At 42.8% G+C, this 19,260-nt stretch overlaps 1 protein-coding gene across 4 annotated transcripts in view; it reads right to left on the reverse strand.

The window, feature by feature from the left end:
* LOC143956503 (NACHT, LRR and PYD domains-containing protein 3-like) overlaps positions 1-19,260 on the reverse strand; it is a 202,852-nt gene that overhangs the window by 41,317 nt on the left and 142,275 nt on the right. For 3 of the 4 annotated variants that reach the window (XM_077466705.1, XM_077466702.1, XM_077466703.1), the window contains 2 exons: positions 5,643-5,807; positions 4,236-4,400 (listed from right to left, as the gene is read on the reverse strand). In XM_077466705.1, coding sequence (XP_077322831.1) covers positions 4,236-4,400; positions 5,643-5,807 — 330 coding nt within the window. The remainder of the gene's footprint in view (positions 1-4,235; positions 4,401-5,642; positions 5,808-19,260) is intronic. The other variant, XM_077466704.1, reaches the window with a different exon arrangement.

Below are 19,260 nucleotides of genomic sequence, written 5' to 3' on the forward strand. Positions count from 1 at the left end.
CCCACGCTGTTTTTTTGGCATGGGGGTTCCCCTTAAAATCCATACCAGGTGACGGGGCTCGCGAGGTGTCAATCTCGCCGATGGAGGCGGTGACATTGACTTCCCCAGCTAGTCCCGTCTACCTGGAGTCACGTTCAAAATTAACTGACTTTTTTCCGGCCAGTACAGCTAGGCTCCCAAAAAGTCTCACACATGTGGTATCCCCTTACTCAGGAGAAACAGCAGAATGTATCAACCTTAGGATCACTCATAGAGTTTTCCTGTGGATGCTACATGAATACAAAGTGCCGCGTCCCATTCAGATTAAACAGAATTTTGGATGAGAAGAGCTTGGACTTTTTAGGCACAACCAGACAAAAAGTACAAAAATATAGTTTTATTATATGAACAGAACAGAAAAAACATATATATTAAAATCTAAATTGATAGATCAACTAATGGCTAATGCAACTGTATATTTCCAACTTGCAACTACATGGAAACTGAGAAAAGAGGGAATTCTTTCATTGTAGCAGTGAATCCAAGAGTGCGGTTATATTGCAGTGATGTAAACTTGATCTTTCTCTACATGTTACGCACCTTGTGCTTCTTCTGGTGCATAATGATGGAATGATGCATAATGTGAAGTATAGATTCGCACCTAAAAACAGAACAAACAGAGTGCAGGGCAGCTGCAGAGGGGTCGGGTAGTCCTGTCGAGTGGTGTAATTAAATGTAGAAGATCAATGTCACAAACGATCAACAACTGAATGGGGAGATGGATGGCCATTTCAAAAAGCCAGAGATAAGTGAGACATATGGCAAATAAGGGATGGATACTAGTGAGTTCCTCCCTTTATAGTAATTATTGCCACCAGTTAATACAGGGCCATTGGCAACACCCCCCAAGAAAAGGCCAGGCAAGATACTGGATAATCAAGGGAGCCCCTCAGGAATGCAAGCCGCCATTGCAGTGACACACAAAATGTGTGTGAGCAGATGGTGTGTAACTCCAGCAGCAGCTTATGTTGGCAATCTCCTCCTGCCAATGAGGGAGCAGGGGATGGAGCAGAACTGGTGACTGCATGCCTGTGAGTGCCGCTCGCTCACTGTGTAGCTGGATAGGAGAGGGGTTAAATGTATCCTAGAGATTTGTTTCTATGTCACGTGGCGGATGCCTGCCTGCTAAGGCTATTTAAAGGGCCACTGTACAGCTACGGCAATTTGCCCAGTAGAGCCAACCTGGCGCTGTATTAGGACGGCAGCTGGTCAACAAGTAGCTAAGCAAATTCACCAATCAAAAGAACGCCCCACTTTTAAGGCTGGTCTTAGTAACATTTTTATGAGCATCATCTGAACATCAGAAAGATGCTCTGAGACGTCCCATCATCTGGCACCTCAGTGACACCAGGACACAGCTCCAGCATATCTGGACCAATTTTGGGAAGGCAACTACAACCAGTAATTGGCAGCTATCTTAGAAGAGTCTGGTAGCGACCATTTTATGCCAGCAGACATTTTTAAAATGGTAATTATAGTTTATCTTGTGCTGATTTGCTTGCTTAGATTGATAAGCCTATTTCTATATTTATTTTGGTAACTTACTCGCTCTCTCCCCCTGACAACTTAACCATTCAAGTTATTATTATTATTATTTTTTTTTCATTTTCTGTTCTTGGGCTATAGTGGCGTACCATTTTGTGTAGTTTGATGCTTATTCCTTCTGCAGGGGAATAACCGCTGAATTCCGCAAAACTCAGACTATTGTCTGATTGGTTCAGTGGTTATTTTGTCTACGGGAAGAAATGATTTAATGATTTATGGAAATGACTTCATTATATATACACACACACACACACACACACACACTATGTACAAAATATATATACAGTGGTGTGAAAAAGTGTTTGCCCCCTTCCTCATTTCCTGTTCCTTTGCATGTTTGTCACACTTAAGTGTTTCGGAACATCAAACCAATTTAAACAATAGTCAAGGACAACACAAGTAAACACAAAATGCAATTTGTAAATGAAGGTGTTTATTATTAAAGGTGAAAAAAAATCCAAACCATCATGGCCCTGTGTGAAAAAGTGATTGCCCCCCTTGTTAAAACATACTATAACTGTGGTTGTCCACACCTGAGTTCAATTTCTCTAGCCACACCCAGGCCTGATTATTGCCACACCTGTTCACAATCAAGGCATCACTTAAATAGGAGCTGCTTGACACAGTAAGGTCCACCAGAAGATCCTTAAAAGCTACACATCATGCCGAGACCCAAAGAAATTCAGGAACAATTGAGAAAGAAAGTCATTGAGATCTATCAGTCTGGAAAGGGTTATAAAGCCATTTCCAAAGCTTTGGGAATCCAGCGAACCACAGTGAGAGCCATTATCCACAAATGGCGAAGACATGGAACAGTGGTGAACCTTCCCAGGAGTGGCCGGCCGCCCAAAATTACCCCAAGAGCGCAGCGACGACTCATCCAAGAGGTCACAAAAGACCCCACAACAACGTCCAAGGAACTGCAGGCCTCACTTGCCTCAGTTAAGGTCAGCGTTCATGCCTCCACCATCAGGAAAAGACTGGGCAAAAATGGCCTGCATGGCAGAGTTCCAAGGAGAAAACCACTGCTGAGCAAAAAGAACATCAAAGCTCGTCTCAATTTCTCCACAACACATCTTGATGATCCCCAAGACTTTTGGGACAACATTCTGTGGACCGATGAGACAAAAGTGGAACTCTTTGGAAGGTGTGTGTCCAAGTATATCTGGCGTAGAAGGAACACTGCATTTCATAAAAAGAACATTATACCAACAGTAAAATATGGTGGTGGTAGTGTGATGGTCTGGGGCTGTTTTGCTGCTTCAGGACCTGGAAGACTTGCCGTGATAAAAGGAACTATGAATTCTGCTGTCTACCAAGAGATCCTGAAGGAGAATGTCCGACCATCTGTTCGTGTACTCAAGCTGAAACGAACTTGGGTTCTGCAGCAGGACAATGATCCTAAACACACCAGCAAGTCCACCACCGAATGGCTGAAGAAAAACAAAATGAAGACTTTGGAGTGGCCTAGCCAAAGTCCTGACCTGAATCCTATTGAGATGTTGTGGTATGACCTTAAAAAGGCCGTTCATGCTCGAAAACCCTCTAATGTAACTGAATTAGGACAATTCTGCAAAGATGAGTGGGCCAAAATTCCTCCAGGACGCTGTAAAAGCCTCATTGCACGTTATCGCAAACGCTTGGTTGCAGTTGTTGCTGCTAAGGGTGGCCCAACCAGTTATTAGGTTTAGGGGGCAATCACTTTTTCACACAGGGCCATGATGGTTTGGATTTTTTTTCACCTTTAATAATAAACACCTTCATTTACAAATTGCATTTTGTGTTTACTTGTGTTGTCCTTGACTATTGTTTAAATTGGTTTGATGTTCCGAAACACTTAAGTGTGACAAACATGCAAAGGAACAGGAAATGAGGAAGGGGGCAAACACTTTTTCACACCACTGTATATATCGATTGTTACAGACAAATGATTTTGGACTGGCTAAAATGAGCTCAAAGGAATTCATTGACCAGGCATCTCCCTGACACAACCCATAACACAGCTCTAAACCCCAAAGTGCTCTGAGCTGAGGACTTCTGGGTTCACTCTCAACATGTTCTCCTCCATTCTGTATGTCTGAATGAATGAATGAAATACTTATATAGCGTACAATGCGAACTGAATCGCCTCTAGGCCTCTAGGTGTATGTCTGCAAAGATCCAGTTCTAAAAATGGAGCAGAGTGAGCCCCGGGCCAGGATGTGGGGGATGTTTCACAGGGGGGTGAAGTCACTGATCACCTGCCCAGACACATGTACAGTATAAATGATCAGGTGACTGTAAAGCCACTTCCATCCATTCTATAGGAATCTATACATTCTGCAGCATGACTGAAAACAAATCCATGGCCACACATATCTGTTTTTATCTATTCACTGCACCACCAAACAGAGTTGGCAGTAAAGGGGTTCACTAAGCACCACCACCACTACTAATCAATCTTGCAGCCCACCAAAGAGTTAATAAGTGTGAAGGGTTATTTCATAGCTGATAACAGTGTGATAAGAAATAAAAAAAACAGTCTATGATGGGATATTTATAGAGTCTAAAGATGGGTTTTGATTACATCATCCTATTTATATATTATTTATGTGTTTTAGATATCAACTGTCCCAGAATATTATTGTCTCAGTCAGTCCTGTTATACTCACAGTAATTCCTCTATCCGGCTTGTTGTCAGAGCTTCCATCAGATCCCTGAAATGAGGACCCTCCAGATTGTTCCCAGACAGGATCAGTGTCCTCAGTGTCTGGTTATTTCTTATTCCAGATGCCAGGTGGGGGCAGGAAATGTCTGTCAGGTGAGTATCATACAATCTGTAGAAAAAGAGAAGAATGTTACCAGAAGAAAATTAATTTCTCCCCAGGAATAAATGTAACTATTCCCTACAAGAGTGGAACTCATTTATCTTTATTGGGATAATTTATATCAGATCACTTTATAAAACTTCAGGAAATAGAATTTTATAAGAAAAATTTTATAACGAAGTAGTCCAGTGGTAGCCTCTCCATTAGGGGAGCAGGGGCGCCGCCCCTTAATCCATGTGCCCGGTCCCTAATCTCCATGCAGGGCACTGGACACATTTTAATGGTGTTTATTTTTATTTTTTTGAAGCACATGATCAGAGCCTGAGGCTTTAATTGGCTTTAAAAAGGGTGGGCTCGGGACGCAGAGGACTGTATCCCGAGCCCACCAAGTTGTGTGACTTTAGCGAATTAATATTCACAATTGTCTTCCTGATACTCCTTCCGGACAATCAGGATGCGGGTCCTGAGACCTGATTTGCCGGGAGTCCTAAAACCCCATTGGCCACGAGTCTTAAGTCCTGATTAGCCAGGAGGAGAAGCAACTGCCGAGACTTTGGAGGAGATGCAGAGGGGGGAGTCACCAAAGCCACAACCTGGGTATGGTAAGTGCAGGGCTGATGGTAAAGTAGAGTGGTGATCGATTGAGAGGTGAGGTGCTGGCTGGGGGAAGGGGGTGACTGGCTGGGTGGGAGAAGGCTGGTTGGGTTGGAGACATGGGCCACCCCCTAAGAAAATTATGCACCAGCCACCACTGGATTAGACCCCCCAATATTATCATTCATGTGTACAGATGGTGATATATCCATACAAAGGATGAGCACAGAATACCACTGACATGACTCGTACTGTGCTATAATCTCCTTGTGTATGGAGCATGAATGCTATCAGCAGACTGTGTGAGGCCAGGATCAGCATTCCTAGTGATTGATCAGAATAGTCAGGTGACAGGAGGCTCCGATTGGTGATTGCAGTGAGATCTAATTCCCCCTGTATGTCCTCCTATAATCTCATCTATTTTACTAGCTACCAGACCAAAGAGAATATCAGATTTTTAAGTAGGTTTTATGAAGTGCCTCTTTCATGGCTGATAACAGATTGTGATAAAATCCAAGAATTAGATAACAGTCCGGCATTGGTTGTATACTGAGACAAAAGGAAAATCCATATAATCGCATTATTATTATTATTATTATGTTTAGATATAAAACTGTCCCAGACTATTATTGTCTCAGTCAGTCCTGTTATACTCACTCTAATTCCTCTATCCGGCTTGTTGTCAGAGCTTCCATCAGAACCCTGAAATGAGGACCCTCCAGATTGTTCCCAGACAGGTTCAGTCTCCTCAGTGTCTGGTTATTTCTTATTACAGATGCCAGATGGGGGCAGGAACTGTCTTTCAGGTGATTAGAGGACAATCTGTAGAAGAGGAGAAGAATGTTACCAGAAAGGAATGAATGTAATTATTCTCCTCATCAGGAGTTGGCACCTGGACTATACAGCATACCATATGGCCAGTATCTAAGATTAAAGAGAAATTGTAGCAAGGAGGAGGATGTCCATACTCAGGCAAAGAAATTACAAGATTGTCTCTTGAGGAGAGGTTACAGAAACAAATGGCTAAAGAAGATCTTTAATAGAACAAAGCAAAGGTCTCATGAATGTATACCCATTGTAAACAAAAATGTATCTACCCGTATTATCACTCACTTCTCCCAAAACCACACACAAGTGACCAGAATCCTGCATTGACACTGGTGACAGGCCCCCATTAACTTATCGTTGGGTAAAATTCTTAAGAGATCACCTGACTCATAGTCACCTAAACGACAGGGTTTCCACAATTCCATGGAGAGACACTTCTAGCTGTGGGAAATGTAACTATTGCAACTGGATTTGCAAAAGCAGACCAATTTGCTTACCAAATGGGCAATTCTGAACTCCAACGGATGTTGTGAATTGTCAAACAATAGGAGTAGTGTATTAAATGTAATGCCATTGCAAGGCCTTCTGTATAGGAAAAACAAAGAGAGCTTTCTGAAAACGCATCAGAGATTACGTGCATGAAATTGAAAATGGGTAAATGGTCTCAGCCATTAGCCATCATATTGGCTTCTATCATAATTTTAACTTGGATTATATGAAGTTCTTTGCATTTGAGCATGTCAAGGGGTCCCCAAGAGGTGGGTACATTGATAAACGTCTCCTTCAGCTGGAAACTCAGAGGATTTTCCAACTTGAGGCGACAAAACCACCAGGAATTAATGAACATCTAAGCTTTAAACCCTTCCTCTAAATTACCTAGTCCTGTCAATAGATGAACTTAGATAGTATATAAGGATGCAAGAAATCATATGTCTTATTAAATACCACCTTAAAAAATGTATACATAAAGTTATTTTTTGTTTGTGTATTCACATGCAATACTTTATATTTAGTTTAAAGTAATATCTACTCCTATGTGGCGAAACCATGGCGTGTTGATGATTTGCTAGGTGGATGTTGCGTGCCGTGGGTATCCACTTGGGGTGGCAACTATGACATGTGTCCATTTTGAATGTGTGAGCTTTTATACCAGCACTTTGTTTGCATCTATTGGATCAATAGACTTATTAGAATTATGATTGACGTTTTTGGCATGCTGAGGATTTTCGCAATATGGAGAAATCTTTGTGTTTAGGGTTTTTTCCGGACTACGGTGTGAATATTTTACAATACTGTATATTGCTTGCATGGATTGTTAGTAATCAAGTAACTATTATGGATAGTTTTGGTAAACAATATGCAATGTATAACAGACGTAAGAACTTGTGATCTGCCTTCTGCCTTTGTATGTGATATACAACTCATTAACAGGATGGCCGCACTGTTTAGATCCACTTGGCCCATCTGATATGCCTTCTGTCCCGTAAATGTTATACAAATTCTATCCACAAGATGGCAGCATTTGTGAAATCCATGCTGTTTATTTTAACCGCTTCTCTACCACGTCACGCAGATATGCTGCGGCACAATGGCTCTCCTGGGCGAAATCCCGTACGGGTACGTCCTACCCTTTTTCAGACACTAGAGGGCATGCGTGAGTGCCAGCACGGGGATTTGTGTGTACGAGGATTTGTGTGTGTAAACACACAAATCCCTGTTCTGTCAGAGGAAAGGAGCCATCTCGTTTGTTCCTACTAAGTAGGAAAAATGATGTCTCCTCTCCTAATCAATCCTATCCCCATACAATTAGAACATACTGAGGGAACACACATTTAACCCCTTGATCGCCCCCTAGTGTTAACCCCTTCCCTGCCAGTGGCATTTACACAGTAATCAGTGCATTTTTATACCACTGATCGCTGTATAAATGCCAATGGTCCCAAAAAAGTGTCAAAAGTCTCTGATCTGTCCATTGGAATGTCAAACTACCATTAAAAAAATCTCAGATCATCGCCATTACTAGAAAAAAATGCCATAAAAATGCAGTAAATCTTTCCCATAGTTTGCGAGTGCTATAATTTTTGCACAAACCAATCAATATACGCTTATTGCGTATTTTTTTTACCAAAAATATGTAGAAGAATATATATTGGCCTAAACTGATGAAGATTTTTTTTTTTTTTAATTGGGGATATTTATTATAGCAAAAAGTAAAAAAATATTGCTTTTTTTCAAAATTGTGGCTATTTTTTGTTTATAGCGCAAAAAATTAAAACCACAGAGGTGATGAAATACCTCCAAAATAAAGCTCTATTTGTGGGAAAAATGGATGCACATTTTGTTTGGGTACAACTTCAAATGGCTGTGCCATTGTCAGTTAAAGGGACGTAGTGCCAAATTGTAAAAAGTGCTCTGGTCAGGAAGGGGGTAAAATCTTCCGGGGCTGAAGCGTTTAAAATGTAACTCCAGTTTAAAATCTAAAAATCTAAATTTTTGGATTTACTAAGTAAAGTTTTCAGTCAAACTTTTACCCATATAAAACCTGTGTCTTCTTTTAAATTTTTCACAGCTGTTTTAGTTTAGCTGTAAAGGTTTGTTTTAGTGAATACATTTGAAATACCTGAAAGTGGCGGTCTTATGATGGTTCCCACATGCAGTAACTGTGGGCTTGTTCACTTCTTCTCTCCTACAAGTACCATGATGCAGTAGGAGGCTGTTCTCTGCATCTCTATTGTGACTTTCTGGTTGGGCGGGGTCAGTCCTGAGTGCATGCTCTGGACTGTGCCTTCCGTTTCTGTGCTTTACCTGTCTTCTGTGTCTGCCTGTGTACTGAGGGAATTTTGTGTCTGTGTTTTACACTGGAATATAAATGCAGATCGCAAGGACAGTGCTTTGAACGCAGGGTTGACATTTTCGCACTTTGTTCTGGTGTGGAAACTGCCCTAAAGCTCGGTTCACATTGATGCGATGTCAGACGTTGCATGTGATTCACACCCCACTACTGTGCAAATAACATGGCTGAATTTGCATCACATTCGGACAAAACTCGTGCAGGACCTTTTTTTTGGTCCACACCAGAATCAAATCGCATGGGTGTTCACACCCATGCAATCTGATTCCTGTCCAAATTGACAGTTCGCACTGCCATATGCAAATCAATCTGCCATACCTAAAGGCCAATTCATTAGAATTAGGCGAAATTGTGATCTGATGGGAGACTATCTCACACAAACAAGTGTCTTAATCGAAAGATTTGTGGACAAGGGCTATGATGGGAGAGAATTGAAGCACACCAGAGATAAAGTAGGGATTCTAAACAGAAATACTTTGCTACAAGAAAGAAACAAAAAAAGAGAACCGAAAATAGTGATGTGCCATTTGTGACAGGATTTAATACAGTATACAGAGATCTAGAGGGAATTGTAAAAAGAATTTGCCCAATTATTTGTAATGATCCCCATTTAAGTAAAATTCTACCATCCAAACCCAAATTTATTTACAGAAAGGCGAGAAGAATTAGAGACGATATTGTGAAAAATGTACCTGACCCTCCTAAAAAAAATGGTAACCTTCTTTGATCACAAGGGGTTCTATAGGTGTGGAAAATGTAAACCCTGTAAAACTACTAATAATGGAACAAAAGAAATCACGGAATTTCAATCAAATACAATAAAGCTGAAATATTACATTGAAAAACTCATCACTTGCTGCAGTACCCACGTTACTTACATACTGGAATGCAGCTGTGGATTGCAGTATGTGGGGAGAACAATGAGATAACTCTCCCCCAGGATAGGAGAGCATATCAGAAACATAAAGAAGTCAGACAACATAGTGTCTCAAAACAGTTTAGGAACACACACAATAGAGATCCACAACACTTCAAATTCTACGCTATAGATAAATTAGACCAACATTTGAGATATTCTAATTTATGGAGGGAGATATGCGTAATGGAGCTTATTGGATTTTTAAATTGAATACTATGAAACCTAATGTGTTGAACATAGAACTGGACATCAATTGCTTCATAGAGGATACTTAAACTATTTTTATTTTTGTTTTTTAATTGATATTCTATTTTCATTCATTTTCATTTTAAAATTTATTTTTATTTTCTATTTATTTCTATTTTTATTTTATTTTTATTTCATTTTTATTTTGTTTTTTTCTATTTTTTTATTTATTTTTATTTTTTACATTCATAATATATATATTTATTTATATATACTGTGTATATATTTATTTTTTGTTCACTTTTTTCTAAATGGGCATACACAAAGTATTTTGGCATCGCCTAAATAGACATATTAACTAACAAAGTGGATCAGGTTTTAAAGTGTTAATGATTATTAAAGTGCAGTACCTATAAGATTGTAAAGTCCTTCCAGCCGTTTTTTGGAGCAAGCATATGTTTACAATGGTGTAGATAGGAAATAGACGAGTATTGACTGGCGCAACAAGTTCCATTTTCATTAGTAAAGGCAAGGAAACAAGAAATCACTAAAATGGTGGTAGATGCACTTCCATCACAGGTATAACATTCTAGTAAACAAGATGGTGATGCACTTCCATTTTTTACCTGACAAATTGATTGGCCAATCAATCGCCAGTAAGGGCATAAATACTTAAACAAAGATGGCGACTCAACTTCCTGAAGACGCATGATTGGATGCAAAGCGCATAGAGGCTTCCTGCCCCAGATCGACCATTATTTAATAATTTTTGATGCATTACATATAATATTTGTTCACGTGTTTTGTGGTAAGATATAGTTAATATTTTTAAAATCAGTCCAGTTACACTTTCTATTGTAACATTTCTTACTCCACACTATTGATGGGGGATTCATAACTGTAGCAGTCCTGACATTCAATTTAAAGACACTATATATATATATATATATATATATATATATATATATATATATATATATATATATACACACACACACATATACATATACATATACCTATACATATACATATATATATATATATATATATATATATATATATATATATTCGGAGCCCTCCGCTCTAAGAGATATGAAAGAACACATAAACACGTCACAAGACTAACAACATAAAATAGACCCGAATTGTGCCCTTGGTCTGCTGTAAGGTAAGCCCTGGTGAGCTGGGCGGTGAGCCCTGGTCTGCTGGGCGATATGCCAAGAGAAGGCCGCATACCTTAAGAAAGTAAATGGATGTTTCTGTAGAGAAACGTGTTTTAAGAGAAGTACTCTGAGAAGGGAAATGGGTGGGTGGGTACCTTGCACTGGAACCCACACAGACCGTTGTGGGTGGTCTGATTAAATACCCTCCGGGCTCCTCCCATAATTATGGGCCACCATACTGGCCCTCTTATTTATGGTCGGAGCCCTCCGCTCTAAGAGATATGAAAGAACACAAACACGTCACAAGACTAACAACATAAAATAGACCTGAATTGTGCCCTTGGTCTGCTGTAAGGTAAACCCTGGTGAGCTGGGTGGTGAGCCCTGGTCTGCTGGACAATATGCCAAGAGAAGGCCACAAAAGACTTGGTTTAGGGAGGTAATTATTAATTTATTTACAACAAGACACTACGGGGCAAAGTTGCTGAAGGCTCAGGACATTTCCACTTGTGGATTGGAGATGTATCGAGTAAAGCAGGTGGATTCCCGCCTGCCCATATTTGATTGCATGGACTTGGACCCGGATTTTTGTGAGGCTGCTGATGCTGCTCCAATGCGAAAGAATGTCCAAGAAAATGACCAAGGTCCTGGCCTAATTTGCTCAAAAGGAACCTGACGTGACTAATGAACTGGTTGCTGCCTGGGGTACTAATCGGGTACTGTAGTAATGGGCTGTCCTGCGAGGGATCAAACATATGGGCCAAAAATTGATCTAGGATGGACACGGGGCACCAGGCTTTGAGAGTTTGGAAAGGTTTGATGTCAACCCCTGGACCGGACTATTGTGTTTTGGACACCCTGAGGAGCAAGATGAAGTAAGTCTGATGGCGTGTGAGGTGGCGTCTACGTAACCCTTTACAACTGGGATGGTGACAGTATTCACCGGGGCGTAAGAAGCTGTAGAAAGCCAGGTAGATGGCTGCTAGAATGACCAGGCTGAATTTAGCCAAAAGGGGAATGTGACAGGATGAAAGACACGTCTCAGAAAATGGCGCTGGTGACGGGTAGCCGTTTGATACTGATTTGGGGTCATTGCCTGTGAATACCACACAACATGGTCTTGACCGTATGGGCGGCAAACAAGACGGTTTGTTAGGATCTCATAACGGGATGAAATACTGGATGTCAGCTGAGTGGGGTCTAAGGCCGCGTACACACGGGCGGACTGTTCGCCCAACTAAGTTCGTCAGACAATCCGACAAACAGTCCGTTCAAAATTTGCATGAACGGACTTGACCACACACGATGAACGAACAGTCCGCTGAAAGCGTGCGCGATGACGTGAACGGCACGTACGACGGGACGAGAAATTCGACGTCCAATACACTGCAATGCAACCTTCGCTGTGTAAATCCTTTCTGAGCATGCGCGAAACTTAGTCTGTCGAACTAGCCTACACACGAGCGGACTGTCCGCTGAAACCAAGTTTGGACGGACTGTCTTACGGAAATTCTGAAAGACTTTGTTCGTCAGACTGTCCGCTGAAACAGTCTGCTGAAGCCCACACACGAGCGGATTGTCCGCTGAAACACTGTTCAGCGGACTAAGTTGGGCGAACAGTCCGCCCGTGTGTACGCGGCCTAAGGTATTGTGTGACAATGCCAACTGTGTGTGGTGGCATAATATGAAGACCAGGATGTGATGGAGAACTCTTGGTATTGCTCTGGGGTTTGAGGCTAGTAACCTGACATGCAGTCGAACCTCTAGACTGCACGGTAGGCCTTCAGGGTGTTGTGAGATAATGAAAGATTAATAAGGTAGGTAGCGTCGTGAAAGTGTTGTTTGAATCAGAGGTTAGCTACGACCAGTGTGGGATAAGAGACATGGTCGGGTCGGTTCCAGGTTCTTGCAAAAAATAACGAAGCAAAGTTAACGGGTAGTGGGTCGGCCAGATTATTGCATTTGTCTGGGATATGGACACATAGGACGTTAGATTGGTGCTGTGGGGATAGTGGCACCAGCCTTCGCAGGAAGGCCATGATGGCCGGCTACTAGGACCTCCTTTATTCATAATGCTGGCTGTGGCTTGGTTGTCTGTGGCAAACATCACTGTTTGTCCTGCCCAGTTGTTGCACCAGACTTGAGCTGCTGCGACAATGGGGTAGAGGTCGAACAAAGAGGAGGACTAACTGAACCCAGGAATCAAGAGGATTTCTGACGGCCATGGCCCTATAAACCCAAGTTGGCCAAAAATTGAGGCGAGGACCTGTGGAGGCTGTGGTGACCATGACTACCTGAGATGAAGAGAGAGATGCTGAGGGAATACACATTGGCATGCCATTCCAATTTGTGAGAAATTCGACTCCCATGGGCAGATCTGCTATAGCTGGCACATTTTAATTTAAGGATTTAGTCAGGGTCTTTACCTGAAAGAGAAACACTAAAAGGTGGGAGATAAAGGATCACCTTGAGTCTGGCTGCTGCCTTGGCTGAAAATGAGCGGTGATAGTCAAAGGATAGGCACCCTGCGTACTTGTGACCTGCTGCATGCAGATATGTGTCCAATTCTACCCTCCTGTTGGGGTTGCTCTGCCTAGCATGTCTCTGACTGTCCCCAAGGCCAGCACAAACTCTGTGACAGTGAGCTTGCGATTAAGTAAAGGGTCTCTGGCCTTCAGGATGACGGAGACATCTCCCCACGAATATGACTTGTTCTAGGCCAAGTTGTGTACTGCTATGAGGAGGGATGCTAAGTTAACGTCGTTGTCATCCAAGATGTCCTCCTAGATGCCCTGCTAGGACAAGGTGTGCAGGGAAGACGATGGTGCAGAAGTTGGGTGTATCTGTAAGTGAAGGTACGGGAATGACGGTGGTGACTGGAGCTGGTAGGGGCACGGCTGGGCGTACCTCCAGGGCTGTCACTCTGCTTGGACTTCGGCGACTGCTGTTGACAGTGTGGTTACCCAGGAGTGCAGTTGAGTAGTCGCAAAGAAGATAGACTGAAGTGGTGCCTGGAAGGGCTGCCACTGGCGGTGGAAACAGTAGCCTAAAGGCTTGGTTTCCTGGCTGCGGCAGGGTAGGATTTACTCCTGCAACACCGTTCTGCTATGAGTTTTTTTTTTTTTTTTTTTTTATTGGTCCAAGCTCTTGTGGGACTGTAAACCGCCGCTTGCTGAGCCCGTAAAGGGTGATGGCAGGGCTGAGGCAAAGTCCTCACTGTCTGCCTGCGACATGGCGTCAACTAAAAGCAAGGGGGGGTGCGTATGTTTGAGGTAAGTTGCAAAGGTAGGAGGGGATAGTAGCGTTTGGGTAGATAAGATGAAAGGCGGAAGGAAACAAGAATAGGACAAGGAACGACAGCCATAGTGACAGTTGGTTTGCGCTCGAGCGCTGTTTAGTGTAACTTTAGAAAACTCAAAAGAATGCGTGGCAACCGAGGTGAGCCAGGAGGTGACTGGCTAGGTAACCGATAGCTCGCTTATCTGTCTGTGCTCGGCACAGACTAATGAACCAAAGCGCCCCAGGGCGGACTGGGGTGGGTAGCTGAAGTCTGGTATACTAAGTAGGAATGTTGCGATCTGTAGTTAATTGACGTGAGTTCGGTCTACTAATGCTTGCACTGCCAGCAAGTATGGAGATTAGGCGACCTTGTCTGTGTATTGAAGGCTTGTGCTTCGAAAACAGAGTGAAGTGCACAGAAGTATGTGACAGTCGCTAATGCCTCAGGAGCAGGTCAAATTCTGTATGTGAAGTAAAAATATGTAGTGAAAGTGTTTAAGAGAAAGGGGGAATCCCATTGAACTACACACCTGACTTTATGCCCTAGTTGTGAAGTCGACTGGTTGGGGTCGAGAACTGAGTTGATCGGGAGCCTGTAGTAAGGTGACATGAGAATTTTGTTTTGACAAGGGGGATTGCAAAGAGCTGTTTGGGGCAAAGCTGACCCCCTGGTGAAGATGCAAGCCCTCGACAATGGGGTTTTTTTTTTTTTTTTGGGGAGATACTGTCCAAAGCTGGTGCAGGATGGACTAACTGGTGTTCTAACTGGCCTAAAAAGGGGAAAGCGACAGAGAAAATGATGAGCAGCCGTGTTGCTACAGGAGACGATGAGTGACAGTTTGAGCCACTTGCTGAAATGCTTGCAGCGATTGCAAGGAAGCGGCCTTATTTGAATTATGAGGCGAGAATGAATGAATGGATGAATGAGGTGAGCAGCTGTGTTGCTACTGGAGATGAGTGGCCGTATTAAGCTATTGCAGAGATGCTTGCAGCGATTGCAAGAAAACAGCTTTATTTGTATCTATAAATTAAATTATAAGCGTGTAGGAATGAGGAGAGCAGCCGTGTTGCTACTGGAGATGAGTGGCTGTATTGAGCCATTGCATTGATGCTTGCAGCGATTGCAAGGATCTTTGTTGAAAGGCGAAAGAAAAGGTTATAGAGGAAATGTGATTATGTAGGAATGACCGTGCGCAACACTGAGCAAATTGGTGGAGAGAATTGTGTATGATCATGTATGGATAGACTGAGAAAGTCAAATGTAAGTACTGCTGAATTCGTACAGTCGATGTGACTAGTTTGAACAGGGTTATAGCTATGGAATAGTCTGCAAAAGATTTGAATCATTTGAGTCGGTGATGCAACAGGATTCGGCTTGGTTGTTAGAGTTGCGTTTGGCAAGGATTGGAATCGTTGCGCCGATGCTGCGACTAGACTTGAATCCTCCGTTGATGCGACTGAGAGGCTCGTATATGGGATCTGACCGTATCGCTGAGGATATGGCTGGATTTGGATTGATTGAATTGTGATGGTGGTTGAAGGGGCTGGTGATTGCCAATGATCCGAAACATATAAGCGAAGTTGCGACTAGATTAAAATCGGCCGTAGATGCGAGGGGACTACAGGGCTCGTATGACAGATCTGCCGGTATTGCCGATGATATGGCTGGGTTTGAATCGACTAAATGGTGATGGCGGTTTGAAGGGGCTTGTGATTGCCGAGGATCCGAAACATAGAAGCGAAGTTGCGACTAGATTCGAATCGGCCATAGATGTGAGGTGACTACGGGGCTCGTATGACAGATCTGACCGTATTGCCGATGATATGGCTGGGTTCGAATCAACGAAATGGTGATGGCGGTTGAAGGGGCTTTGTGATTGCCGAGGATCCGAAACATAGAAGCGAAGTTGCGACTAGATTCGAATCGGCCATAGATGCGAGGTGACTACAGGGCTCGTATGACAGATCTGACCGTATTGCCGATGATATGGCTGGGTTCGAATCAACGAAATGGTGATGGCGGTTGAAGGGGCTTTGTGATTGCCGAGGATCCGAAACATAGAAGCGAAGTTGCGACTAGATTCGAATCGGCCGTAGATGCGAGGTGAGTAAGGGGCTTGAGTGTCGGATTTGACCGCATCGCCGTGAAGTGAACGGCTCGAGTAAACCCGCGTTGGGTAGAAAGCATGAAATACATGAAAGATGACATAGAAAGACTTACGGTGGCGTAAGTGCGACTTTTTGCAAAACCAACATGATAAACGAACATGATAACGTAACTACTAGAGTTTAGAGGAGTGGTAACAACAAAGTCCTACCTACGACAGCGAGTGTGTAGCGGTCCGAGCGTGGGACAATCGATGAAGATTTACGACCGATCTCGAAGGTACAACTACGTGGACACGCAGTGAGTTGGCAGAGTCAGCCTCTGCAATGCTTTTGAAACTAATCAGCTTAAAAAATGTATGAGATGAATCTGATATAAATTGGCAGTAAGGAGTATCTGATACGAATTGGTTGTAGAGTGTATGCCATTCCTTACTGTGAAACCAAACACCTATCAACCACCCATCCCCCCAGGCTAGTCAAGTGCAGGAAAGACATCAGGTGGGTTTAACCCTTTCATGACTAAGCCTATTTTTGGACTTTGGTGTATACAAGTTAAAATCCATATTTTCTACTAGAAAATTACTTGGAACCCCCAAACATTATATATATTTTTTTAACAGAGACTCTAGAGAATAAAACGGCGATTGTTGCAATATTTTATGTCACACGGTATTTGCGCAGCGGTGTTTTAAATGCAACTTTTTGGGAAAAGGGACACTTTCATGAATTAAAAAAAAAAAAAAAAACAGTAAAATTATCCCATTTTTTTTGCATAATGTGAAAGATAATGTTACGCCGAGTAAATAGATACCAAACATGTCACACTTTATAATTGCACATTATAATTGCAAATCTCAATAGGCAACGCTTTAAACATTTTTTACGGTTACCAGGTTAGCGTTACAGAGGAGGTCTAGTGCTAGAATTATTGCTCTCGCTCTGACGATCGCGGCGATACCTCACATGTGTGATTTGAACACCGTTTACATACGCGGGCGCGACTTCCGTATGCGTTTTTTTGCTTTGCGAGCTCGCGGGGACGGCGGGCACTTTAAATTTTTTTTTTTTTTTTTATTTATTTTAAAATGACTAAATTGTTTAAAAAAATAAATAAATTTTGATCACTTTTATTGCTGTCACAAGGAATGTAAACATCCCTCGTGACAGTAATAGGCGGTGACAGGTACTCTTTATGGAGGGATCTGGGGTCTAAAAGACCCCCCACCCCTCCTTTACACTTCAGTGTATTCAGATCGCCGAAAACGGCGATTCTGAATACCGGATATATTTTTTAAACCAGCGCCATTGGCAGCCGAGTAAACGGGAAGTGACGTCATGACGTCGCTTCCGTGTTTACTATGAAGAGACTGGAACGAAGCCGATTACGGCTTCGTTCCAGTTCCTCCCCAGCGGCCGGAGGCATCGCAACAGGAATCGGTGCACCCGATCGAGCGGGAGCACCGGTAACAGCGGCGGGAGGCGGCGGGAGGGGGGACGTCCCCTCCCGCTCCTCCGGCATAACAGCCGAGCGGCTTTTAGCCACATCGGTTGTTATGGCTGGATAGCCAATCGCCCGCTGAACAAAACGGTACCGGGATGATGCCTGCAGGTGCGGGCATCATCCCGGTATACCCCCGGAAGCCGAGTATGCAGATGTGTGTACGCTCGGCGGGAAAGGGTTAATTACCCCTCAATCAGCCACAGAAACCCATACAAACAATACCTGTTTATCTCAAAAAAAGGATGAGAACAATGAATCTTATAACCAGTGAAGCCTATGGCGAGTGATATTGGAGAACGACCGACAGCGACTCAGAGGCTTGAATCTATGAATGAATCGTATGTTTGGTAGAAGGAATTTACGATTGTACTACGCCTGTGCTGAAAGATGTCGGGACATGAGTGTCAACAACTCAGAGGTAGGTTTTGCGAAAGGGGTGCAGGATAGCAAGCATGATAAGCTGCAAGTTTGCACATGATATGAAAAAATTCAGATACTACTTATCTGCGACCATGAGCGGGAACCACCGACGAAGACCACGAATGAAGAAGCCGAAGTGCACCTGCGATTGGACGCACAGATAGTCGACCGTGAGGGGAGCTGAGAAGAGTCGGCCCCTTGATGTGCAGTACCTTGCACTGGAACCGACACAGACTGTTGTGGGTGGTCTGATTATATACCCTCCGGGCTCCTCCCATAATTACGGGCCACCATACTGGCCCTCTTATATATATATATATATATATATATATATATATATATATTGCACCAGTGACACATTTTTTCAATTATTGAGGTAAAGATACCCAAAAGAAAAATCCATACATTTTTACCTTAGATGAAAAGTAAATTAGCAATGCTAATGATGATGATTTGCAAAAGCTGACAATCAAAAGAGATATTAGCACCACTTGTAATTCTGCAAGTATGCAAGACAGAATATTTCAACGCATACAAAAAAAAATGAAATACAAAAGAATTCAGATAAGGCCCCTTTCACACTTGTGCGACCTGAAAGTCACGCAATTTTGCAGTGATTTTTGCTGGAATTTTGCTGAGATTTTGATACGACTTGAAGCAATGCCTGTAATATTGAGGTCTATGGACCTCAAGTCGCCTCAAAGTCGGACCAAAGTAGTGCAGGGACTACTTTGAAGTTGCACAGATATGAATGGTACTCATTGAAAATCATGGGGTATGACTTGTCATGCAATTTTGCAGTCCCAAGTCACAGGACAAGTCACACAAGTGTGAAAGGGCCCTAAATACCAAAAAAAGAAAAAAGAAAGAAAATTTCAGTGGCAGCATTCCATGGGCACAATGACAGGATTTGATGGGCACAGTGGGAGCATTTGATGGCACAGTGGGAGCATTTGATGGCACCGTGGGAGCATTTGCTGGGCACAGTGGAAGCATTTGCTGGGCACAGTGGGAGCATT

The sequence above is a fragment of the Lithobates pipiens genome, unplaced genomic scaffold (genome assembly GCF_037356315.1).
Source record: "Lithobates pipiens isolate NorthernLeopardFrog02 unplaced genomic scaffold, aLitPip1_a1.2 Scaffold_37, whole genome shotgun sequence".
Lineage (NCBI taxonomy): Eukaryota > Metazoa > Chordata > Amphibia > Anura > Ranidae > Lithobates > Lithobates pipiens.